General features: G+C 37.3%; 1 protein-coding gene across 1 annotated transcript in view; it reads left to right on the forward strand.

Moving 5' to 3' along the window:
* The first annotated feature begins 4,070 nt into the window (after nt 1–4,070).
* The window catches only part of anapc1 (anaphase promoting complex subunit 1), a 59,562-nt gene continuing 36,599 nt past the window's right edge, over nt 4,071–27,033 (forward strand). The window contains exons 1-25 of the mRNA XM_084948392.1: nt 4,071–4,254; nt 5,054–5,293; nt 5,647–5,811; nt 6,023–6,065; nt 6,151–6,248; nt 7,698–7,780; nt 7,974–8,047; nt 8,132–8,277; nt 8,356–8,513; nt 8,761–8,889; nt 9,024–9,242; nt 9,598–9,693; nt 9,792–9,882; nt 10,690–10,755; nt 10,875–11,012; nt 11,123–11,266; nt 13,747–13,807; nt 16,066–16,121; nt 16,971–17,102; nt 17,407–17,481; nt 19,420–19,542; nt 20,326–20,495; nt 24,654–24,745; nt 25,582–25,730; nt 26,560–26,638. Of these exons, the coding sequence (XP_084804518.1) occupies nt 5,078–5,293; nt 5,647–5,811; nt 6,023–6,065; nt 6,151–6,248; nt 7,698–7,780; nt 7,974–8,047; nt 8,132–8,277; nt 8,356–8,513; nt 8,761–8,889; nt 9,024–9,242; nt 9,598–9,693; nt 9,792–9,882; nt 10,690–10,755; nt 10,875–11,012; nt 11,123–11,266; nt 13,747–13,807; nt 16,066–16,121; nt 16,971–17,102; nt 17,407–17,481; nt 19,420–19,542; nt 20,326–20,495; nt 24,654–24,745; nt 25,582–25,730; nt 26,560–26,638 (2,803 nt within the window). The 5' untranslated portion in view covers nt 4,071–4,254; nt 5,054–5,077. The remainder of the gene's footprint in view (nt 4,255–5,053; nt 5,294–5,646; nt 5,812–6,022; nt 6,066–6,150; nt 6,249–7,697; nt 7,781–7,973; nt 8,048–8,131; nt 8,278–8,355; nt 8,514–8,760; nt 8,890–9,023; nt 9,243–9,597; nt 9,694–9,791; nt 9,883–10,689; nt 10,756–10,874; nt 11,013–11,122; nt 11,267–13,746; nt 13,808–16,065; nt 16,122–16,970; nt 17,103–17,406; nt 17,482–19,419; nt 19,543–20,325; nt 20,496–24,653; nt 24,746–25,581; nt 25,731–26,559; nt 26,639–27,033) is intronic.

The raw sequence follows: 27,033 nt of genomic DNA on the forward strand, positions 1-27,033 counted from the left end.
TAAATCATCCAGTTCAATTAGACTGTCATATACAAGTTTAACTTTTAAACACGAAAGAAACACTAATGAAAACTAAACACTCAAAATTAACACATTTATATTACTCATCCCTCTGAAATTGACATTAATTATTCTTCAGGGGAATTAAATTTGCATTGTTTTTAAGTGTCAAATCTAACCTTACAATGGAAGTGGTAAGCCTGCATCTTATAATTTTATAATTTATAATAACCTTGCATGAGAAGTGACTGAGGATACTGAATGTAAAACTTAAAAGTACAGAGCTTTAGACACCCTTCAATATAGCATATCCACTACTGAGAGGCTTGAAAATGACCATAAAGTGGAACCAAAGCCTCTCTTACATAATGTAAACAAAAACTGAAATTTTTACGTTTAGGACAGGTTGCTGAAATACATTAGATTATATGGGTGCTTCTGATGTATTTGTCAAACTGCTTTTTAAGCAGTAACTGAGCAACAGCTGTGATGGAGTGAAATGTTACAAAGAGCCATCAGTCTACTCAGATACTTTCTTGGCTGCTCACTTGGAACATTTAAGCAATTTCTCTCAACTACTAGAGTGCGACTTTATCAGTGTCCCTGCCCAGCCAGCTTCAGCGCGTCACCACAACCCCTCAGTAATGAAGTCTGAGCATCTATGGCAAGATGACCTCACCAAAAAGAGCCAATCTGCCACAGCTAAAAGAGTGTAATGAGTAATGAGGTCATGGTTATATGAGCGTTATATGTTGAGATATAGTGTTGTAAAGTCTTCATTTTCATGGAAAGGCAGCACGAAAAAAATCCAATTTTATCCAATATAATAACAGCTTGTGCAATAATTCTTTCTTGGATTTGTTCTTTTGTACTCAGCAACACCTTAGAAGGTTGCGCTGCAGTAGAATTTACATAAATCAACTCTGTTACTACAACTTTTACTGTTTATATAGTTTTTCTTAGGGCCAAATAAGTCAAGCTGATATATGAAAAACACATTCTTATTTATAAATCCATGGAATTTAATGATCCTTGTCTTTTTCTAAATGAGGAAACTTTGTTTATGACAACAAAATCATCAGTTGAAGTTATGAAATTTTGTGTGTTGATCGATTAATAGATGATCCTTGAGAGTTAAAAACTTTTTCCTCCCTAAAAAATATTGTATTAGTTAGAAATTAGGAATTAGTAATTACTACATTTTTGCTAATTAATTATTGTCCAGTTACTTTTGAGAGTCTGAAAATGGGAGACTGTACAAAAACCAATGCAGATCCTAAACATTTCATATGACAATATAAGATTTATTAAACCCACTGCAATGAATTAAAGCTGAATCTTCACTTTCTTTACATCTTGATTGCCCGTTTTAAAATCAGTGTGTTGGTGTACAAATGCAAAATTACACAAAATTACATTTTTGTCCATGTATTTAAGGATCTGCCTGTAAACATTTTAGAAGGGCAACAACCTGCCATGGCAGAAGAAGAGGAGAAATGATGTGGACTGCACATTCTTTTAGTATTAGAAACATGCTTATAAGTCCAAGCTTGTTTAGCAAGTGGTTGCCATGGTCCTCAGTATTTGACCCAGTGTTTTGAGTTTGTTATTCTTTGTTCTTAGTTAAGAGTTTTTTCTCATTTATGATTTCCTGTGTTCTTGGAATGAAGGAGTTTTTTGGTTCTTGGTTATAATTTAGTCCTCAAGTTTCAGTTAATGTCTATTTTCAACAAGCATTCTGCTTAGGGTTATTTGATTTAGTCTCTTGTTATTTTCTTAGCTTTCCTGTTCGTGTCAATTTTGTATGTTAGTCATTGTCTCAGTGTTTAGTTACTTTATCTTTTATTTTGCTGGTCACTTGTCGTGTTAGTTAGATTCTGTGGCTGTTTCCTTGCTCCCTAACTACCTCATATGTGTATTTATGCCCTGAGTTTTCCTTAGTTCTTTGTCATGTCCTCCCTCATTTGTTGTGTGTCTCCCTGCATTGTGTTCTAGTGTTTTCTGCCCCTGTTTAGGTTTGTTCTGTGAGCTACCAGCAACATAACAGAGTGTTTGAGTTGACTCTCGTATCCCATGTTCTGTATTTCGATCGAAATCCTGCCTGTTACATAACTGAACAGGACAGAGAACTGTAGAAAATATGAAGATGCCGAGAAGTGCAAAAGATTTTTGGCAGTATTTGTTTTTATTTCAGTATAATTAATGTTTTCTCATGCAAATGTGAGTCTTTTCATGCGTTACAAAGTAAACCTAGAATGTGAAGCTCAAGGTTTTTGCGATCAGCATCTGGAGAGTATTCACTGATACAGATCAGTCAATTATACTCAGAATGAGGCAATAGTTTGGAGCAGAAGTCATTTAGTGTTAGTGAAAGCATGCAGGAGAGGATGATGAGAATTCAATTTAGAGCCAAAAATTGGTGTTATTTTCAGGCAATTATGTGAAATACACAATAGACCGGGAAAAGACAACAACTGTTAGTCAGAGATGGAATAACATTCTCTCACTTTATTTATCTGCCTTCCCTTCCCTGACAGACACATACTCCCCAGTGAGCCGCAGTGATATCATTTGGAAGAGTTAACTCATTCAGATCATACCTTGTTGCAGTGCGACATCCATCACATCCATGAGCACCGAGCCACTCCCAGCTTCCTACATCAGTGTATTTTCTCATGACTGCGTTGTGCAGACTTTGATTTCTTTGAGGCAGAAGGATGAAATTCATGACATAACTGCTCTTAATAATATTGGAGTAGGCCTAAATGTTTTTTTCTTACAAATAACTACAGTAATGATGTAAACTATAGCTTTTCAAACATAGCAAAACTTGTTGTTCAAAATGTGATTAGAAAATTAATAAAAGAAGTTAAACATTTAAACAGATGATATTCTTTTAAATGTAACATAAAAATGACAGTTTTCTTTGAATATTGATATTGAGTCTAAATATCTGTGTGACTTTGAAGACATGCTGTTAATCACCCACTACTTCCCCCATTAAATATCAGCATATTTACTCCTAATTGAGGTGACAGTTATTTTCTCTGCTCTGTTTATTAATATCCTCCAAGTTTAACATCGTCATCAAGTCTGAAAGTCAAACATCACTATTTGAGATGTGGACGGTTTTTGCATCCAAACATCATTTTGGTTATCAACTAATTTAAATAATTGTCAATGTTTTTTTCAATTTTGTTTCATGTATTTTATTTAGCATACAAATAAAAAGTTAATTAAATACTGAAAAATACATCTGATCTGTTCAATAAACCGAAATAGCTGTCAGCCAGATAGTTACTGTTGCTGGTTAGTTTTAAACGTATCATAAACATACAAGAAATTAAATATAAATATTTCATTATTTTAAGTGCAAAGGATTTCATCCTCAAAAATCATGGTTGTTGTCAAACCACTGTAGTCACTCTGGAACACTTACAGTGGAACTATTATGGTCACAGTATATTTAAACAGAGGAACTTTGCATTATTCACAGTTCTATCATATATTAGACCTTGGTGAAATGTATTCGCTGTCTAAAAATATTTTAGATTATCTTTCTTTAAAGCCATCCTTCTTTTAAACCCAATTTGTTCTGATAGACTGGCCCACACATAGGATTGAACAGCAACAGGGGATAATGCATAATTAAACTGCAGCTTTAAATAACTTTAATAGATATTCAAAAACATTTTATTGCTGCAAGACATAATATTTGCTTTCCTTTCCGACAGCTTTCACCTTACTGGAAGCCTCAAGTGCAAATTTACCAATGGTCTCTAATAGTAAATGTCCCTAAAGAAAGACATAAACAACTGAGTTTCGTTTTATTTATTTATTTTTCATCTTCATATATCTATATATACCTAGATTTTCCACAAATACTATTAGTGAATTTTTTTTTATTATATTTTATATTATAAAATATTATATTATATTTTTAATTTATGGCTGAATTACTTACATAAGACATCCTGATCATCAGTCTTTCATAGCAGTGTCCATAGCTCTGACGGAGGCAGCCTATCAGATGTCAACATATCGCCTCCTCGCTGCTGATTGGCTGACTCGTGGAGGAATGGGATGTCGGGACAGCAAAGATGTCCGCGCTCATTTGAAAACCTGCTATAGGCGAATACGGAATTTGCCACTTGTTTTTATGTTTGGAGGGTGACAACGTTGTGCGCAAGCGAGACGTATTGAAAGGAAAGATAAGGACTCCGCGACAAGGGCCAGACTATTCCTTATTATCAGGTTAGCGGCTAAATGTCTCCCTGTAAGCTGAAAGCTAGCTGCAGCTAACGGTAGCTAGCATGCTAGTCGGGCCGTTTCAATGGTGTTTAGTGTCAGCATGCAGACTCATAGCTGACTGTCAAGTTGTATATTTATGTAATTTACAGCGTCTTAGTGTCTGTAGAGTACCGAACTTTGTTTGGGGGAGTTTTTGAGGTAAGAACTTCCAGCTAACTTCTAGCATGTCGCGTCTGTCAAAGTCAACAGAAACTTGCTACCGTGGAAGTCCTGTGGAAATTGTTAATGAGATTTCTATCTCCTACTATGTTGACCCCTCTAACGGGATAGTTTTAGTAATAGTAAAGGTCCAGTGAGCCTGCTTCAGCCAACTAAGTTGTCGATGTGTTAATAGAAAACATTATTTAGCCACCAGTAATGCAATCTGTCCTTCAGTCAAGTAAATTAAATAAAGTTATTTACGCAGAGGAAGTTTATTTACACCTCATCTTATACTCACTGGTATTCACAGTACTTTACAGATAAGCTACTGATAAAAGTGATGTCATCATTAATGTTATAAAGAGAAAATGACAGAAGAGAACAGTTTATGTGAAACTCTTCGTTCTTAAGTACTACAATAAACTTGTCTCGAGGATCTATACTTTATTTTTTATCGTATTAAATAATGGATATGAATACTACAGCTAAACGGACTGGTATGGCGCAAATTGGTGATGCCCTTCAGTTGTATTGTGTCTGAAAAAAAGTCTTGCTTGCTTTTAAATACTGTTATTTATACCTCAAACTCTGTTCTTCCCAGAAATAATGCTGATATCTGAAACTCATGTCGGAAGTCGTGTATGAAGAGACAGCCACGATGATTGCCGCAGGGGAATTGCAGTCATTTGTCCCGTTTGGCCGCGAGCACTGCAGGAACCATCCAAACGCCTTCAACCTGCAGCTCAGAGAGCTCCAGCCTGCCTCCGAGCTGTGGGCATCAGATGGTGCTGCTGGCCTGGTGGGGTCCCTGCAGGAAGTCAGTCTGCAGGAGAGAGAGAGGGTGAGAGTGTCTAGTATTATGATCTATAATTTTTCATAATAGGAGTGGGCCATCTAACAGTCTTATTTAATGGATAGCCTGAATTGTTCTCCTGACCTGCTCTTCAGAGGAACTGGTGTGTATTAAACAGTAAAAATATAAGAAGGAAAATGGTAAATAGAATACACCTAAAGGGTTTAAATTTGTTTTTTCATTAACATATCTTAAATTACTTTAAATCTTTAATGATTTTTTTTTACACTAATATAGTCAGTGCAATTGTTACAACACTGCTGCACTGCAGTACTTAATGTGTTGTTAAGCTCAAATGTGGTTTTGATTTGGTTTCTGTGTTGATGTGTTTTGAATGACAGGAATTTTGGCAGCTTAGGAAGGGCTGCAAGGGAGTCAAAGAGGAAGATGTGGAATTTGAAGAAGAACTCTATGCAGCAGGAAACGTGGTTGTCTGGAGCCAGGGTAGTAGGGCTCAAGCTTCCAGTGTATATAAGGCCTTCACTGTTGACAGCCCAGTGCAGCAGGTCTGTTTCTGATTGTTTTGTGTACTACATGGTCTCTCATAATTGTGCTTGTCCATTCTCATTTCTAAGGGCAAATGAGGGACCATGTTGTTTTCTGTCAGGAATCAGTATGGCTTTTGCTTTACTATATAGATTGTATATCGTCCACGATGATTGTCAGGATTCTGTGCTCTAAGACTTGAAACAATTTTTTTTTTTGTATTATCTCCAGGCCTTGTGGTGCAACTTTGCTGCTCCTCACAAGAAGAATGATGGTACTGTGTCTTTTTGTGCAGTTTTTTGCTTATTCATATTGCAGTCCTGATGAACAAAACACAGAATGTTTTTAATGTTTTGCAGAGGAAGAAGTGGAGCTCACAGTGTGTATTGTCCAGAGTAGCTGTGTTAATGTTCACACCATGACTGGGAAAGACTTCATCTCACCACTGCCCTTCCAGGTGAGGTATAGAGGAATATTAATGGGGAATGTTTATATCCAGAGAAAGAGATGGGTCTACACATGAGCCACAAAATTATTTTAAATCTGTGTGACTCAGTTGGACCTCCACTACCTAAACTTCCACCTCAACACAGATGCAAGCTGACATACAGCAGTAACTGCAGGCTTCTTTGTGTGTCTCCCATGTTCCAGAACACTGCTGAATAAAAGGATAATTTGATTAGTGGATGCATAAGTCTCTGAAACATTACCCCACCTCGCAGCTGAACTAAAACCACACAACCCACCACGTTTGGATTAGGGATATTTCTCAGAGCCATTATTGGTTAACCATTTTCTGGTTAACCAGTAATGATAGAAAATTTGCATCACTGATAGTGGGAAGTAATTGTGTGTGAGTTTATGTGTGTGCATAGCTATGTGTATTTACGAGTGTCTTTCACTCAGTAGTCTGTTGCACACCAACAAAATATAATTTGATTTTGGGATGTGTTTTCAACGTTTTAGTTTTGTTTTATTGTTTTTTTAAACTTGAGGCATGTGGAGTTCGTGATAAAGCATTTGATATTTTCTTACGGGAAAGGTTGGACATACACTCTTACTAAATAACTGAATTTAATAAAGAGGCAAACAAACCGTGGGTTGGTGTTGTGAGAAAGGCAAGAAACACCTTGTGAGAGCCTTTGTGACAGGAAGAATCCCCACTGCTGTGGTGTCCCTGACATTGAAGCTCTCAGGGTGTTGCACTTTTCTTAACCTTTCAGTGCTGTTTTTAAGTGGCAGAGAATATCATTAGTATTAGTTTCAATAGAAAGTTATTCAAGATAATTTAAAAATAGTACAAGTAACCATTTTTTTTTAAATAAGAATTTTAATAGCTAAATTAGAAGCCAATTGGCTGGGATGTAAAATGCAAAGTTTTGTGAATATTGTCAGTTTTTCAATATTAATTTATATAAGGCTGTATTAAACTACTCTAGGAAAGCAAAGAAAACAAGTGGTACCTCTAGCCTTAAAATAAATATCTGACAGAGACTTTATTCATGATGAATTTTACTATGAATTTTATTATTTACTGGTCGTGATGGATGTGTGTAAACAGAGTGCAGTTTTTTTGTATTGTTTTAAATGCAGATCAAAATATTGAACAGCTTAGCATTTAAGGGGGCTACATGGACACCCAAGTTTGTGAATGCAATAACTTAAGAATGAAGTCACATAGGATTTTGAAAATTATACCATAGGTGTATCTACTAAAAATCTTGTACTAGTTTGAATCTCAGAAACCTTGACCTCATGAGAACAAGGCGATGTAAAATTTGGAAATTCATACTTCTACTAGGAGGCTGGGGAGTACCATCGGCTGCCATCAGTGTTTTCAAAAATTGTTGATACCAGACATCTGTTAAAAATGTTTCATGAGTCTGTACTGTCTTTTCTTTTCAAGGTGTCAAATGTGTGGGCAACAAAGTTTGGACTTCTTATGGAACGTAAAAACACAGCAAATGATGCACATTTCAGCCCCCCTGGGTATATGCTCACACTCTGCACTTGCAATCACATGCCTTCACAAGTACATGACACACGTTTCGATTAATCAGTGCATCCATGTGAAATAATGTAGTGACAGACATTTCTACACTGACCTACATACACAAACATAAAACAGTGCGGGAAGTATATAACCGAGGGACTGAGCTCTTATTTCCCCCCCCCCGTACAGGGAACCTCTGCCCACAGTGTTCAGCATGCTGCATCCTCTAGATGAGATCGCACCAGTTGTGTGTAAACCTGCAGGTATGAGACACTGATCTTCTCAGAATGAGATCTTGTGAACTTATTTCATATTTTTCCTGAATTTGTGCATATTCTTTTTTCCAGGTCTGTTTGAAGGCTCCCGTGTGCAGTATGTGTCTGACTCCGCCATGAAGATAGTGTTTACCTGCTGTCAGCCATCTATAGTTGTATCATATGACACAGTTCAAGGAATACACTCTGTCTGGACTCTGCGCAAAGTCACACATGATGTGAGTGATCATGAATACACACAAACACACTAAAACCAACTAAGTTCTTCCTAAACTAAAGCCTTTTAACCCTATCAGGAGCGCTCTACAGTCCTGCGGTGTCCGGCAGAACCGGTTGGGACACCGTTGGGTCTGATGGCTTCAGGCTTTCTCACTTCTCATTTGCGGAATGTCTCCCGTCTTGACTCCCCTGGTGGCACTGGTCCAAGTGGGCATGGACTTGGGACTGGAACAAGGTACTGAAAGTGGAGCAGCCTAATCAAGTGATTAGTAGACGGGCAGGAATTAGTTAGCGTCTCGTTACATTTCTAAGTCCCACTGTCTAAAGACAGCTCCTCAGTTATTGGGGTTGCTGCTGTGTCATACAGACAGAACAATAAAGTGATACTTAATGGATTATAGTGCCTTAAAAATAATTACAAGTTAAAAACTTAGAGACCAAAACGTCAGCATCTGACCTGGTTACTGTTTTTCTTCCTGCAGTGCTGTTGGGTCCAGCTCTCCCCTCCACTACAGTGCTTTGCACAGCCACCAGAGCAGGATTGTCACATCCTCACCAGGAACTCACTCTCGAGTTCATTCTCCAAGTATATCCAACATGGCCGCCCTCAGGTGAGGTTAACCTAGCCAAAGAGGGCCATACTCTTTTCTGAAAGCACCTACTCATTCACTTTGTGACAACAGGTAAAATAAAAACATAATAGGTAAAAACTGAAAAATGCTTATCCCCTGTCCTCCTGTCTCAGCCGTGCCCACTCTCCAGGCATGGCAGCTCCATCCTTTTCAGGTGTGGCTCGTTTCAACACGTCTTTGCACAGCTCATCCCCCAGGGGGCACCATGGCTTGTTAGCATCTCCCAACAGTACTATCAATGAGACAGTGTTGGTCCCAGAGATGGAACCTATCATACCCGACCTCTGCATGGAGCAGCTGTGGAGCGAGGCGGTCACTGCTGGCTCCAACAGGTAATCGGCAGCATTTAACTCTAACTTCAAAGCTGTTGACCATTTTTAGCTCAAAAATCGCTCTTAAAAATGTAAAAATTGCTTTGAAGCTTGTAACTCTTTTGTCGTATTTTAATCAGTAAAGGAAAAAGCAATAAGCAATGAAAGCTTGAATGGTCTTGCAAAGTTGTTCATTAGCCTTTAGATCAAAGTTTGTGAGCAACTTGTTCTTCGTGTTTGCATAATACACAACTTTTTTTTTTAAAGACATCATTTGTATTCTATGACATACAGTTCTTTCTGTTGCTTTAGGCTGTTCCGATTTAGCAAATTCTGCTGTTTGACATCAGTTAGCATCTCTTTTTACCATTTACAGGGAAATGAGCAGCCAGGCATCTAAAGTATTCCTGACCTCTGATCTCTGTGAGAATCACTATCTGTGTTTCCTGGTGGAATCTCACCAACAGCTCAGGTAAACAAACATACAAACATCTTTCTCCACCCTAATTTGTTGTGAAATGTGAGTTCACAAGTTAACTTTTTTTTTCACGATCATTTTATTTTCTGCAGATGTGTGAAGTTTATTGAGAGCAATGATACGTCACAGCTCATCTTCCCCTCTGTCACAACCATCCCTGCTAAAGATGCAGAGCCTCTGCAGGTACATTATAAAATTCTATAATTGGAGAGTTGAAAGGGAAAGCGCAAAAATTAAAACGGGGGAAAACACAGTATTCATTAGAGTCAAGCGTCTGTATCAAGTTTATGGTACTGTACTGTGCTGAAAATAGCCGGCTCTTCCACCTTAACAAATTGTTGCATGGGTGGTGTAAAGTTGTAAACATTGTGTAGGAGGCCTTCCTGTATTTTTTTATTTTTTTATTTTTTTTTTAAATCTTATCCGGATGATTACAAGTTTTGCAAGATATAATTAAGGTTTTCCTTGCTACCTACAGGAACTAATGTGTGTATATACATGAGATAAATCTGTTCCGCAAAGGATTTTGTGAAAAACTGTAATTAAAACTTTAAAAATAAAATTAAAAACTGTAATTATTTATCATAGTGGTTGTTATGTCCGGGCCATGCCTATCAAAAAAGTCTAATAGCAAAATGTTTTTTCTAGTTTAGATCAGGTAGGTCATTCTTTCCTGAAACTTTCAGTTTTCTCCATCGTCTGGATGGTAAAACTACCATGTGACCTGAGGTCTCCCAGGAAAACTATGGAGTTGGATGCTTGAATTTTTTTATATTTATTCATTATCATTATCAACTTTTAAGTTATTTTTTTAAGTATGCGCATTTACAGGTTCTAGCATCTTGTGTGAATATTTGATAATTTTCTTTGTATCGAGTTGTTGACAGTTGGGGAAATTACAGCAGGAGGTTTTTTTTGTTTTTTTTTGTTCGTTTGTTTTTTTTGGAGTAACATTCAACGTGTTTCTGACAATGAAACTTTGCTCCTCAGAGTATAGATGCCATGCTAGTTCTGGAGGCCTGTGGTAGTTTGGTTCTCTATACAGGAATCACCAGGGTAAGCACAGCTGCCTTTGCTTACTGTGGATGTCAATTGAGTTCTCAGATTTTTTGATTTATTAATTTTTTTTTAACGGTGTAATGAATCATGGGATTGCTTTCTTGGCTGTCACGTAGGTCAGCAAGGTGTTTGTGCCTGGACTGTTGTCACCCTCCTTCAGCCTGACCAATCACCTCCCTCACCGCAGCACACCAGTGGAAACTGTTAGCACACCTGCTAACGCTGGCAGTAGGCATCTCCAAAGACTTGATGAGGTATTAACATGCGTTGTAAATGCACTTTTCTTTGCTTTTTAAGTGTGTACTGTATAGCTGGTACATTTGACTCCTTTGGTTCACCTCTCTATTTTAACACCTCTCTTCAGGATGCCATGCCTTCACCAGTGACAGGGCTAAGGGGTCCAAACATTAAACACCATGATGCTTCCTTTTTGGAGGATTACACATTTCAGCCAGCCACACCCTACATCAATGCCTTACGTGATCCTGTCTGCAACCGGGTGACTCTGGTAGGTTTTCTGTGTTTAACATAGATGGCATTGATCCCTTTTTTTTTCTCAACAATAGGTAAAACGTGTGTTTTGTAATCAAGGGGGATTAACTCAGATGATCGGTCATCCACACACTCACAGCCAGTACAAGAAACAGATGATGTAATCAAAGCCAAAACAAAACACAAGTTCAAATTAATGTTTGGTGTCCTAATTTTTTAACTCATCAGAGTTTAATGACATATACAGAGCTGATTATTAGAAGGGGACTTTTCTGATACAAACTGCCAAAAGATGGTTGTCAGCTGTCAGTGCAGTGGAGGGTAAAAACGCATCAAGTGAAATTTGGACTGACTGCTACTGCACCACGACAACATAGTGAGACTCTCCCTTCAGGTGTTGTTTCTTGTTTCTAATGTCTGTGTGTCTGCACAAGTGATTCAGGCCCATTCATATTTGTGAATGACGGTTACAAAAGCAACGCTGTTCGTGTTTCTGCCTCTTGGGTTAATCCTGTCAGACTTGGTCTAGACACTCTCTTCAGCTCCAGGACTTTACATTATTCTCTAAGTTATACACCAGCCAAACATCACTGTTTCTTTCTCTTATACATCATCAGAAAGCTTTCTGTCTGCAGGCTGCTACTCTTTTAGCTTTGCTCATTGAATTTCTGTTTGAGACCTCAATATGTCAATCCAGAGACTAATTGTTCCTAATGTGGCGCAAGGGACTTTTCAAACCTCCAGCTCCTGTTGAGTTTCACATCAGGGTTTCTTTCATGAAAAGATGACAAGAACAGGACAAAACCTTCTGGAGAAAATGTGATGAGAGGTTTTGGTCTGTTTTTCCATCTAGAGCACAGCTATTCAAAATAATTGGAAATATACAGTTATGATCCTGGTGAAAATGTGAAGGTTGCATGCTCTCAGTGACTGATTTGGTTATTTTTCTTTTCAGCTCATGATATTAGCTGTGATGCAGCTGGTAGAATAATGGATATAACTTGCTGCAACAGAAAAATGCTGTGAATGAAGTGTAGCAATAATAATAAAATTTATTTATAAAGCGTCTTTCAAGACACCCAAGGACACTTTACAATTGGATAAAACACATAATGAAAAAATGAAGAAAAGTAAAACAAGAGTACAAGCAATCATGAAATATTAAGTGAACCCTATAATTTATATCTTGTTGAGTTTTCTTTAGCATCAAGAAGCTGCTTCTGAGACTTGCACATCAACAGGAAGAATTGCTGGAGTGTTCATGTAACTGTTTCAGGTCATCAGTATTTCTGGGATGTCTTGATTAAACCCAGCAGAGAGAAGAAGTCATTACTTGACAGCTGAATTTGGTTGAAGATGGGACTCTTTTGACTTGACCATTTCAACACACGTTTTAAAAAATTCTGTTATTCTGTTGTTGACTTACTGGTGTGCTTTAGGTCATTGTCTTGTTGCATCACCAACACCACCAACTCTCCCAAGTTTCAGGTCACAAAGGCCCTGAAATCCACCTGAGGTACACCCTAGGAAGGTTGCCAGTCCATCACAAGGCTAATAGAGAGAGACAGTCCTCATTCACATTCATAGTCACACCAGAATTGGACACCAGAAATGCCTTGACCCGGCATAAAGAATACAATTTATAATTCATCGTTCTTTTAACAAATACTCAAGGCATCCCTAACACAACTAAACCATTCTTCAGAGTTGCATAGACGTTTAGGTGTTGTTGTGCAGTGCTATTTTTATTTTTTTTTCACTTCTAAACTAAACATTGTTAATTTTCACCGAAGGTCCAGGTTTAGCTTGCCTAACAACAAAGCATTTTTCAAGAAGTTTTGTTAAACCTCCATTTTGTCTTTTGCAAACATGGGATGTTTTGTAATTATGTTTTTAATGGTTACTTTCTATTCTGTCCTTCAAAACTTTTCTTTTTCAATCTTTTTCTTATAATGAGCACATGAACAAAGGTGTTAGCAAGTTTTACTTATGGTGTCATCTTTACAGGATGTTCAGGCAGAGATTAATTATAGATGAAGATCAGACTACTTATTTTATGACAAATCAATACAGGAATCTTTATTTGAAATATTTCGAAGCATTTTGTTTCAAGTTATGGGTTGAAAATTTCATGTGTGTTGCACTTTTGACAAAATGCTGTAAGAACGCCTGATGCGACATCAGTGATTGGAGTAGTGCTTGAAAGTTTAATCAGCTTAAGTTGCAGCCAGGAAGTTTCTGACTGCATGTAATTAAATGTTATTTGCTGTTGTTTAGTGTTTCTGGCGAGTCTGTCTAGTATACCCGAAGACAATGAGTTATTGCACACACCAGTTTCTTTTTTCTGAGATTTACAATCAGGCTTTCTCTGTTGAGGTCTTTTATCAGTTTTGTGCTCACAAACAGCTGTTTTGCACTGATATGAAATTGATGTGAAATTGAACTTAAAGAGTATAATTTAAATGTATGCACAATCTGTCTCCACAATTTCTCCAGGAACTAAGCATTGGCACAATGCTGAGGATTTCTATCCCAGAGATTGCTACTTCAGACCTGGGTGAGTCACACATATATACATTTAAAAAAATAAATCAAAGAAACACTCTCACACATTTAAGAGTTGACATTGCAGCCGACAGTGTTGGCGTGTACATTTTAAGTGAGACCACACACAGATCGCTTAGTCAGTGCGGTGAGGTCCTTTTAATTAGGTTTGAGAGCCACTCTGCATCGTGTCCACAGTGACATATAATCTTGATGTCTTGAGGACCATTATGGGGCAGACACACATGGGCAGCAAGCACAAAACATTACACTGATAAACACTTTCACAACACCAGAATTGTTAATTTTTTTTTAAATCTATTAAAGAGGATATTTAAATGTATTGTAAATAATATATGTAGCTCAAATCTTTATATATGGCTTAACAGAATGATGTTGTGCATCATAACTACTTCAGGAAATGGAAAGGAAAGGTCGTACATGTATGAACTGAAAGCGAAATGTAATGTGTGTCTGAACCTCTGGTAATAAAATATCTGGAAACAGATGGCCTGCTATGCTGAGGTGAATTGGAAAGATGACACGGTTGTTTTTAGATGTGCAGAAGCACAGATATCCACATCTGCTCTTACTGTGTAATCTCTTACACAGGCTTGATGTAAAAATTAGTCAACAAATCTATTTAGTGTTTTCACTGTTTTTAAAAAGCCTGTTCTTTTGCTAAACCATTAACATCAGTTCACAGTGGGAATAAAAATGGAGGGATCTTTTTCTTTTAAATCAGGTAGTACTAAAAGCTTTTAGCAGCTTTTATCTAAACAAATGTGAGGCAGCATCTTTGCCACTGCTGATGAAACCACTGTTGCCACTTCTTTTTTTTCTTTTTTCTTTTTTTTTGGTTAAGGTTTTCACCTTTTGGCTTTACTGAAAAGTCATTATCCTTTCAGTTGTTTAAAAGTACCTGCAGGGGAGGGAGGGGTTTAATAACATTTCCCATTTTTAAGATCCAACAAACAGATTTGCATAAAATATTTTCTTGCTATGTTGTACCACAACCTTTGATTATCTAATCAACATTTTTAGATAATCATCCAAAGGTATTAACTTAAAAAAATAAATGCCTTTTTTAACTTTAAACCTTCCAAAGATTCTGACTGTCTGCTCTGTCTGCTTCGTTTTCTTATGTAAGATTTTCCACATGAAATGGAAAATTGCTGTTTGTTTTTCTGGAAAGTCCACTCAGCTGGTAAAACAAACTCTATGGTATAACAGCAGACAGACCTATTCATTTCCCCGATGATTTCATTTCCCAATAGCACATAGTAGCTGATGACCATGTACTTTATAATAATTAAACTAAATTACAGATGTTTTTTTTCTAACCAATTAACTTTGAGGTCAGCTGGATGATTTCATCTGTTGTCTACCACTAGTGGGTCTACTGTGACCATGAACCTTCTCTTCTAGCTTTTGTTAGTTTTTATTTTTAAAGCCTTCATTGTCACTAAGCAGCGTGTATCACTCTTGCTGCCTTGTGTACCTGCCTTTGTGTCTTGTTCATATGTTGCTCTCCATTATTTTGTAATCGATCCTGTAGACAAGGCTTTCTTCCTCTAATGAAATGGCATTTAGCTACCTCTTTCTTGACCTTTCCAACTCTGGGTGTCCAATTAAGATTCCCAGTGATGTTGATTAAGCATCTGATTGGCCAGAGTTGTTAGGAGACATGGTAGCGCTAATTACTGTTGTTGTGGTAGTTAGTTTGTAATTTCCATTTTTCTTTTTGGGGGGTAGAGGATAATAGGTGGAAATTGTCAGATCAGGATGAGATTCATTAAAAAATCTGTTAAAAATAATTGTATTGCGCTTTTTTGTGTTTGTTTCTAAAATTCCATTTGTCTGTGGTTGGTAGCACAAGTATTAGAAAGTTTTAGCTCTAGTTTTAAGCCTAGAATTCAGGCAGTGGTTTTACTGAATTTAAGACTTTTAAAATAGCATTTCCACCAATTTCTACAGCTGAGAGAATCCAACCAGCAACCTTTTATGTATTTCATCTTTTCCTGTTTTGAAATTATTGCATCTTAATAAAACTAATGTATTGTTTTCTCACATTCACATTGATTATTATTTCTTAAACGTAATATAACTAATAAAACTGTACAATGGTTATCTAATTCCATCCATTATGTAGAAAAAATGTTAGTAAATGTGTGTTTTCTGAATTGCCTCATATGATTGTGAATTTGACATCTAGCTACTAAAAACTGTGACACTTTTGCTGTTTCCCTTGTTTCCCTTTGTGTATTTCAGTGAGAAAGTGCCTTGAGGCAATTCGTTTTATCCTGCCTAAGGAAGCTGCTATGAAGGTTGGTGGAAGTGAACATGTGGAATTTCAGTTACAAATTATGTTTTAGTTAAAAACTTGACATTGTGCGCAGACAAGCAAAGATTCAGAATAACAACTTAACCAGTCTGCCAATAATTTTAATTCAGTGCATTATTACCTCTACCAAGGAGGTGTGTGCGCGCGCGTGCGTGCGTGTTCGTTCAGATGATTACTCAAAAAACTATTGATCGGTTTGCATGAAAATTCTACCTGTGATTGGTCAGTCTGGATCTGGATCTTTACCCATGATTGAATTTTTTGGGAAAGGTTTCACATAATTGAATTTGGCCATCTTATGTTCACAAATGCATTTCAAACTGAAATGAAGGGCAAAAAAAATTGAGGAACCTTGTGTTGATGGTCTTAAGTAAATGTATTTGCAATTTAATCCAAATTCAGACATCAAGATGGATGTCTGAATCTGGGACTTGTGTATGATGTGTAGGAAATTTTATACTCAGGAAAGGTAACCTCAAGCTGTGCTATTTATAAGCACTGAAACCTTTAGAGTGTAAGATCTCCATCATGTTTATTTAAATGTTACTCAGTCGTGGTTAGTGTACAGAGTATGACATCAGAGTTGACCAACTAACTGTCTCCAACTAATCAAGAAGGAAAAACAAAGAAGGAAATGTATACAATAACCCAGCCTCATTAGGCTTTGGCAGAAATTGTATAGGATCTCATTAGGTAGAGTAAGAGGCTGAATGACAAAATTATGTTTTTCAGGGCTTTATTTTCACACAAACATGCAGATACACTCTTTATTTTCATTGCAATGATGTAGAGAAACTCCATTTAGTTTTGCTAAATTCTTTAAATGCAACAGGTTTTGGTGAAATGGTATAACATCTACAATGCACCTGGAGGCCCCAGTGCCCACACAGAGTGGAGCCTGTTTGTCACCTGCTTCATGACACTGATGGGCTACAACACCGAGCGCCTGACCTGGACACGAAATGTGAGTCAGCATTTGTATTTTGTTTTTTAAACTGTAATTGTAATTTCAAGTTAATGTATTGTAGAAATGGCTTTCCAATGTGTTTCATAATTAATGACATTTGCAGTCATACTGAGTAGATTTAAAAATGAAACTTCAGTAAAATTCTTGTACATTAATACAAAATGATTCTTGGCAGCCAAAAGCCTGGTCTGCTTTGAACTATTTTTTTTAAAAATTCTTGACTAGAAAAATCCTATTGTGGCTTTAAACTGTAATTTGCATGTCTTGACCTTGCTCCCTGTCCTTCTTCCTACTTTCACAGCTGCATTTTGAAATGCCTCTCTCTCCAGTGATTGCAGCCAAAAAGGCTCGTCCCTCCGATGGAGGTTCTGATGAGGTGTGTTACTTAAGTGTGAGCTGTTGTGATGTTTTAGAGCACAATTATCAAGCTTGATTACAGCTTGTAGACTTATAATCCCTTAACAATCAATTATGCATGCAAGGGGTGTATCACATAGTGAGACAGTGAAACAAGTGTAAGAAAACACAGCAAAAAGAAAGTGCTTCAATGCTCTTGAATATACTTATATATTATACTTATATACTTTTGAATCCCCCAAATTGCAGATTTTAGAAAGTAATATATATCACTAATGATTTCTAGTCTCATGAAACATCCCTTGACTTCTTTCCATGTCTTAATTTTCTCAGTTACTAAAGTTATATTTGTTCTATATACTGCTTGTGGTGGCCCCTTGGCCAGAATTTCCTGGAAAAATAATTTCTTGTTTCTGTGTAAGAGTTCCCTGGTTAAATAAATTATATAAAATAGTGTAAAAATTATTATTATTTTTCTTTCTGATATTAAACAGTAATAATTTTAAAGGACAAATTCATGCTTTAGAAACTGTTGTTTTGAAACTGTTTCAGCTGTTGTCATTTTAGCTTGTTTGCTGTTTACTTTTGCTATTGTCTTTATAAGTTTTTAAGGACGTAATAAAGCCTTTAACCTACAGATTTTAAAAATGCATTTTTGTAAAAAAAAAAAAAAAAAAAAAAGGAAAAAAAAAAAGAAGAAAAGAAGCAACCAGAAGTAAACCAGTACAGTCATGGAGAACTCTGTGTGATGGGAAAGCCCAGTTTACTCTTAGGAGGAGGGCAGTAAGGGGGGACGGACGGACGGACTGTAATCTGTCCTACAATCCTAAACATAGTTACACATATTTGTGCTTTTGTCATTGAGGAGATTCACATTGGCACAATGTGTTCCCTTTCCCCTTGCTGTAACCCTGAATCTGAAACCCAAGTCTTAAGCCTTGAAATGGCCCCTCTACAGTCTTCTTTAAATATTCCTAATTATTGGTTGGCTTCTTAAGTAATGTGTTCTCATTAGAGCAAAATATGGTTGGAAAATGTCAGTTAGCTGGAGGCTTAGGCTGTACTGTGTGTGTGTGTGTGTGTGTGTGTGTGTGTGTGTGTGTGTGTGTGTGTGTGACCTGAAGAAATGTGTGAGTCACATTAGACTGGACGACAGTGTCAGCTTCTTACCTCTGTTGTCTTCATGCTGCAGCAAAGATGTAAAGATGAGGACAGAATTGTTAGAATTATTTCATTTCTGAAGGTTTTCCCAAGTCCTGTTAAACAGAGCAAGGTATGTTCAGCATAGCTTTTTCCAAACATCCCAATTTTTAATTTGGATACCTAAATTATTTTAGTTTGCCCACAGAAACACAATTATTTCACGAAAAACAAAATCAAACTGAAAAGTATAAGCCCCCCGATGATAGAATCGACCTTTGTCTTCAGTTCACCTCACACATTTTCAATAGGATTTAAGTCAGGGCTTTGTGCTGTAACATCATTTTGGTCTTTAAAAATCTAGTGCTTCATATTTTGGGTCATCGTTGTGTTGGCAGACGAACTGACAATCCAGACCCAGTTTGCTGCTGACTGCTTGAAGTTTTCTTTCAAAACTAAATTGATGAAATTCCCAGTTCCAGTTCCATAATACTCCCACCACTGTGTTTCACTATAGGGATGGTGTTCTTTGAATTGCATGCCTCTCCCTTTTTTCTCCAAACTCATTCATCATTCATATTATTGTTTCTATTTGGTAACGATCTGCATCCCCTTACCAATCAAATTATAAACAATGGAGAGCCATGAGTTGGACCAAAATGCGGTCTGTCTTGTCAAGTGACCAAATGCACAGAAATGTCTCAAAGATCATTTTGCAGTTCACATAACATTTTAATGACTGTATTTGATGTTTTGGTCTCTGGTTTTAAAAGCTATCTTTTTGACTGGCGTTTATCTGTGTTTCCTCTCCCTGTAGGACTGGGACTACTTGATGGGGTCCCATTACCACCGTCAGATGAATTTCTTGCCCGTTGCCACTTCACTGGATGCCAGTGACGGCAATAGTACGGTCACTTCAGAAACTGAAGGCCTGTGCACTGTATGTACCAAACACTGGGTGAATCCATATACTTTATGTTCTTTGATTCTGTTTGTTTGTTGGTGTATTTGGGCTTAGACATTATGGGTATGATTTGGTGGAATAAGAGTTAATGCTCACAAATAGAGGTGTAATCAACCATACTTCTTCTTCTACCATCACCACCTTATTTTTTTCTCATTCAAATTTCCTGATAAAACAATGAGAGATTCCCAGCACACTGATTGTAGGTATATTCAGTATGCCTGCAGACTTTTGTGAACTAGCAAACTTTAGTCATGTTGATTTGACTGACCTTCTTTTGAGTCTCCTTGATTCTGTTTTCATAGCACTGCTGATTTGTATTGCTTTATACACAGAGGTGCTTTCTGTTATTTAGCCTATATTCCTTGCTGTTATTGTTGTGGACAAAATAGTTGAAACATGAAATATTATTAGAAAAGGGAGCTCAACACTGCAACAATACCACCTTTAATTTGGTTAAAGGAAAACCACAGTAAGTAAAAAATTGTGCAAAGTACATAACACCGAATTTCATTTGGTGTTATTGAAGGGCTGCTGGAGCTCACCTTAACTGTGGGGACAATTCTGGCAAAGAACAGCAAAAGACATTGGCATGCATTTACTTGTAGTCTTCCTGATTGTTTTTGCACGATGTCATGTCAGTATAAGTTTGCTGTTATATCTCCAGGCAATTACAAAATCTCCGGTTACATCCTATTTAACCTGTTCCCCCTTTAATTTAATGTTTCTGCTCTTTCTTTTTGCCACTGAATGTCCTAGGCTTCTTCTCCCCCGAGTCCATCTCTGAAGTTGGACAGTTCAGCTCCTCTGTTCCCTCACATCCCTGCACTCTTCTATGTCCTCCATCTGCTCTATCAGGAACTGCAGCTGGATGAGCTGCAGCGAGCGAGAGCTTCATCACTAGTCTGCCTGCTGCAACAGCTGGCTAGGTAACCATTCTTCTAGCTGTCTGTGTGTGTGTTTGAGGTTTTTGTGTTTCTTTTTTCTTGTATAAGGAAAGTAAGTTACATTCAGTTGGCTTTGGCTGTCCAGATGACCGAATCTTTCTATAAGATACTTGTCCAACATTTTTACAAGATACTGTTTATTTTTATGAGGCGTAAAGAAATGCTAGCCTTGAGCTGGGCGACATTTATCAAAGCAAACAGAACCTTGTTTAATTTTCCACTGGTGAACTCAAACCACGAGAAGAAAAGAAAAACACACATCATTGTTTTCTGTGAAAGCTTGTGTTGTGTGCCATCCATGCTCTTTACTGAGAAATATACTTCAGCAGGTTGTTAAGTGACCTCGGTTATTGGTGACAATGACAGTAACAGAATAGGGAGAGTGGGAGAATGAAGTACTCTTAGAGTAATTGGCCTGTATTGTCAGTATGTGGGTTGTTATGCAAATATGGTTCTAATTTTTGCATTCTCTGTACTTTATTAACTGGTTAAGCTGGTTAAATGATGCTTCTGATGGTTTCATTAGGCATTTAACTGGCACGATAACCGTTTTAAATAAGTAATCTCAATGCCTTAAATGAGCAGTTGCTTTAATTCTCTTTGCAGAATTTACAGTGGAGTTTTAGGATGACCTGTTCTTAAGTTAAATCTAAAACAACCTGTTAACATAATGTCAAGACATGACCAGTCTGTTTCCTCTGTGCCTGTGAACTGGAGAGACCAGTTTCTTTAGTTTTAAAAGCAAAAATGAATTTCAACTGTTTCAGCTTCAAGGCTAACGTCTAAACTTTTATCATAGAGCCATGCTATTCCATTGCATAATCATTGTGGTTTGTCATTATCTTCCTTAGTCTTGGTTGAAAAGGACACTGGATAAGAGCATATGTTGCTCTAGCAGATCCATGCAGATGTATTCAACATTAATGGTGCTTTAACAGAATGAACTAGTCACAAATCAACTTTGCAATGTGCTCTAATCCTCACTCATACCATCATGGATTCTGGCTTTTGAAATGTGCAGTAATAACAAACCAGATGGTGCTTCTTTAGCCCACTCATAGTTCAAAATATATGATGGAATTACCTTCTTTTTCAATTTGATAGTGATGATAAATATTATTCCGAGTTTAACTGTTAACTGCTTTAAAGTGGTGAACCCATGATTGTCAGTTTTGAAAAACTCAGTGTCTCTGTGTTGTTCTTTTTCATTTTTTTTTCCTCTGGATTAGGTCATTTTTGGTGCAATCCAAAATACATGTAAGCCAGAAAAATCCTCCCTACATTTCCTATAGTGTTATAAATATTTTTTAAGTAGCTTGGTTTATATGAGGGTTAGCTTTACTATTAATCTAACTAAACACTTTCTTGATGAGTTTTTTTTGTCTTAATTGGCTATGTCAAGTATTAATGAATACAGTGTGATATTTATATTCTACTGACATTTGATATTTGCTTATATATCCATTTGTTAAGTAAATTATGGTCCCTTTTTTTTAAATACTACAGTCACACTAGGGAAAACTGTGGTTGGAGACTATGGCGCAAGTAGAGATCAAAACTGTAACTGTTTTTTTTTTTTTAATTCAAAATGACTTCAGTGTTTCAGAGCAGTGATAAAACAGCAATAAGATGGAGTCCATCTGCTATCTGTTTGCTGTTGAATGGGGTCAAGTTGGCAATTATATGCAGTCTGTGTTGTGTTGCTGGTGACGTTTACATACAAAAAAATTGCACAGTATAAATTATTGCAAGAATCTTAGAGTTTTGAAACAGTAATTCATAAAATCCACCTTAAAAAGTGACATAGTTGTTTCAGGACTGTGATTTAACTGTCAAATGACATAGGTGCTCAGTAACCTGGATTTTATATAGGAATAGAACCCGAATACAGTTGGCAACCAGTTGAGTCAAGAACACTACTGCAAAGAGACACATCACTAGGGGTGGATTTTAATAATCGATTCATCGATTAAAATCAATTCTGGCTTGGATAACGTGATATCGATTCATTAAAATCCTGAATCGATTTTTTTATATAAATGTATTTTGTCCAAAATTCCAGAATCTCAGGTGAAACGTCAGAAAATTTTGACAACCACCAAACATTTAAAACAGTAAATGAGAGCAGGTACACGGCTTCTGCACAAAGACGTAAACACAAAGCGCGGACCCGCGGATCAGAATCAGTGAGATGTCGCCTTTCTTACCCGACGGCACGGACACGGTCAGGGCTGAAAGCCGACAGCTCGCTAATTCTGATGTTTCGGCGGGTCCGCGCTTTGTGTTTACGCCCTTTTTGCGCTGATTCTAAAGCTGTTAGTTTGATCTCTCTCCAAACAATATTGACCGAACCAGCAGCAAAAGAAGATCCAAACTAAGCTTCACATAAACATCGTCATGAATTCCCTCTTACTTTTGCTGTTTTGCTTCCACCACAATAAAATCACACTTCATGCACAGCTCTCTCTCTCTCTTTCTCAGTGTACTTCAAGAACAGTTTCCCGTCTATCCCCGAAATCTGTTTTCTGCATTATTCGCTTGCTTGTTACGCACAAGACTACAGTTATTTACAGCGCTGTCGGCCGATGTTTTTTTTTCCTTTTACTTACTTCCGAAAAGAAAACCTAATTTCTGCCGTTCAATAGGTTTCTGAACAAATTTAAACTTTTTAAAATTATGCAAAACGCTTAGCCGTGTCTCTAATAAAACTGCTGTAACTTCAGAGGTAATGTTCATAAGTTGATTAATGATTTTCTTTCGTTTTTGATGTACTGCAGAATATTTTTTATAAAATCCAGGCCAGGAAAATCACCTTCATGTTTTCTGTGTTTTAACTTCAGCTACTTTGACACAAAGGCATCCGCTGTGACGCTTACACCTTTGATAACGTCTCGAAAGTGTCAGCTTCCTTTTTATAGATACAAAAATATGTAAATGTACTGATCTGAATTATAATATTTCTGACTGTCTGAGACAAAATTTCCCAGATTCAAATCGAATTGAATTGAATTGAATTGAATCGAATCGAATCGAATCGATTCAGGACCTTGTGAATTGGAATCGAATCGATTCTAGAAATCAGTGATGGTACCCAGCCCTACACATCACACATGAGTTGCACTCATTGGCACAGACTGATTCATATTGATTTTTGCAATCTGTTTGCATTTATAAATTAGAAGGCAGTTATTTGCACTTACCTTCGCCTGTGTGTTTGAGTGGTTGGAGTTAGTCAACAATGGACCGCAGTTGGTTGGAGACAGGTTTCCTCCCTCAAGGTGACCTTTAGAATTGCTTTGCAATCTAAAATGGTCAGAGTTTTAGGGTCACCGCAACTAATTTGGCTGTTTGCAATCACAGGATAATTACCAGTTTTTTCTTTTTCCTAGTCCCTACAGTGGTTGGTTTTTACTCTAGTGTGACTGAACCATTAGAGTCAACAGTGGCGGATACACCAATGAATAGTCACATTTTGGTCACTGATATGTCATTACTTTGACCATACATTGCTCCCCGATTCCTCATAGAACCACATTTTGTGCATCTCCAGTTTCAAAACATGAAGAATGCAATGGGGGGTATTCTCATCTCGAGGCTTTATGGCAGCCACAGCCATCTTCCAGTTACAGTTTATCATTAATTAATATAGACGCTTAAAAAAAGAACCAACTTAGAGAAGGAGCACAAGACATGGCTAGAAGTAGAAGAAATAAAGAATTCAGATGAAAAAGATTACAAACCTGGATAACTGTACGCTCCTTACTGCGTCCCTGTGCAAAGTGCACACACACAGCTAGAATCTGTAGGAATCAGGGGTTTGTACCAAGATTAAAAAATATTGATTATCTGATGCTAAGCTGAAAGATAATGATTCATTGCTGTTTATTACTTTCACTGTGTATTCAATTACAACCTGAAACACGTTAAATGTCACAGAGGCTATTTGAGCCATTTTTAGACTTTTCTTAATTACTTGCAGCAATTTAGTCTAAAGCTGTGCAGTGAAATATGCATGTGTGAGTCCTAGTACATGGTAGACTTAATAACCCATTGATAGAAGGTTATAAACCTTATGTTCTTCTAAGTAGAAAAAAAAAATACTGTTAAAGAATGCTAATGTATGTTTGTTTCTGTTTGCAGAGATCTTCAGCTTGAAGAGTATGTGGATCTGTACTGGAGAGACTACCCTTCAATAATTAGTGGCTTCACTGAGAGCTGCTTGATAGACCAGGGTAAGGCTTATTTAATTGTCTGTAACATTATCAAGTCAGGAAACGGACAAGACATGTTAAACAGGAGGATGGATGGTCTGCTGCTGGTAAAAGCTGTTTTAGCAGCCTTCCTTTGTATTTCTTGGACTCCTAAAGGTGCTGAAAATGTAAACAAATGCAAAACAAATTTGCATGACGAGGCACTGTAACGTGTAATCTTCCATCAGTCCAGCTGTGGTTTTCAAAAACTGAGCTAGCTTGTCAATTGTTGGATTGTGTGTTGGTGTGTTTTCTTTTTCTTCTTTCTAAATATGAGATGAGTGTAATGTTACCTTATGTAGGCCAAGTGGTGATTGGTTCACAATATTGCTGTTATGAGATAGAGCACCATTGAACAGAGGAATAGTTTTTTACACGCTTTTGAGGCCATTGCACAGTTTCTTTCCACAGGGGTGGACTTTCCTGCTTCCTGGTAATTTCCTGCTTGTGATTGACCCGATTGGTTTTGAGTGTGAAATTCTACCGATGGGCATTCTCAACACATAGCACTTAAAATTAGTCTGAATATAAACAAGGTTTAGTTAAAAATAAAGACTCAGTGTGGGGGAAGTTTTCTTGTTATCACTTTAAGTTTTCGTGACAGATGTCCTAAAAATTATGTGAACACCTGTCAGGTGGTTATTTGCTTTGTGACACGGATACTTGCAGGGTTGAATATAAAGTGTTGCTGTTATTTTGTGCACGTGGTTTTCTGTGAAAGGATGAAGTGACATAACCATCCAGCTCCCTTTTATCTCTTGTTCTTTTACCTCACCCACCACCTTTCTCCCTTCTCTTCCTCACCTGGCTTTTCTTAGCACTGATTTGCCAAATGCAGCGGCCGTCTTTCCTGAGACCAGAGCCTCCCTGTGTGTTCAGCTGGCTCAGTAGCTGCTTGAGAGGAGAGGAGAGCCCACCTTTCCCCTACCTGCCGGGTATCTGTCAGAGGACCAGACTGCTGGTTGTGGTACGATTAAAGCACATCTGTCATTTTATAAAATAACTTTCTCCAAGTTTAGTGAGTGTAGCTTACTATCTATCTATATATCGCCAAGAAGTTAATGCAGTCCGGCTTTATAGAATTGTTAGAAAGCCGCAATTAATGAACCATATTTCATTACCTTTTTTTTTTCTTATTTCAAAAATAAAATATTAAGCACCACATGTGCAGGTGACACTCGGGCATTTGTACTTTCGCAGTGTAAAAATGATGTTGCTCTTCCCTTTTTTGCATAGAAATGGATATGCAGTGCTAAATAAGAAGGGCCTAAGTTTTGGTGCTTCATATCACTCTTAAAAAGACAGTACTCAACAGAGAGACATGGATACAACATTGGTCATATTATCATGTTTGTTCAAATATTTGTTCACAAATTTATGTGCTTTGATTATGACTGTGGCACAATTTTTCCTTACCGTGTACTGGCTCATATTTCGATGCGCACAGTATCTCCTGAATCTGCAGTAGGAAGAGTAAAGTAAAGTGTGAGAGCACTCTAGGTCCCCTCCTTGTAAGCCTAAATGCCTCTTGATTAAAGGTTTTCCCCTTCACCACTTAGTTCTTCACTCCATCCTGTTCTGAGGTTCATATTCATCCATTAAAAAGCTCTGATCACATCAGTTCATTGCAGTTCACGGAACAGTTTTATTTAAATGATCTCTTTCTTTCTTCTTTAGAAAATATAACTGCTCTTCACTGGAAATGTCAATATTTATTTTTTTATGCGGTATAAACGTATACTGTGCAAGTGTTTTTGTATCATATTTACATCTCTTCTCTTAACCTTTTTTTCCAGAGTTATGCTCTCTATGTCATTGGAGATGAAAACGCTACTTCAACAGATGTATCCAAGTACCTAGCCAAGCTTTCTGCAGGTTTGTTAGTGACTAACCTTTAAGATCATTTTCTTGCATGCTGCACTGTGTGTTTCTCTGTGGGTATGCATGTTTGGGTTCATTTATTGACAACCACCCCCTATTACCAGCCAGTCCCCTGCCTTCATGCTTCAGGGCCCAGTAGCACAGAAAGAAAGATGAGTGACGCAGGTTTGTGTGTCACCTGATTTCCTTTGTGTTTACTTCAACAAAAAACAATACAGCGCTATGGTGACAGCTGTTGCTGCAGGTGTTGGATGAACTTTTGCCTTGATTTGGACACTGGCTTTGTGTGAGAGATGCTTGAGAATCCAGAGTGACTTTTTGAGCACTATGTTGCTATTTTTAATAAACAGATGCCATCCCACACAAACACAATCCCACACTCATCAGGA

This window comes from Perissodus microlepis, chromosome 13 (genome assembly GCF_051167445.1).
Source record: "Perissodus microlepis isolate ML-2025 ecotype Zambia chromosome 13, ASM5116744v1, whole genome shotgun sequence".
NCBI lineage: Eukaryota > Metazoa > Chordata > Actinopteri > Cichliformes > Cichlidae > Perissodus > Perissodus microlepis.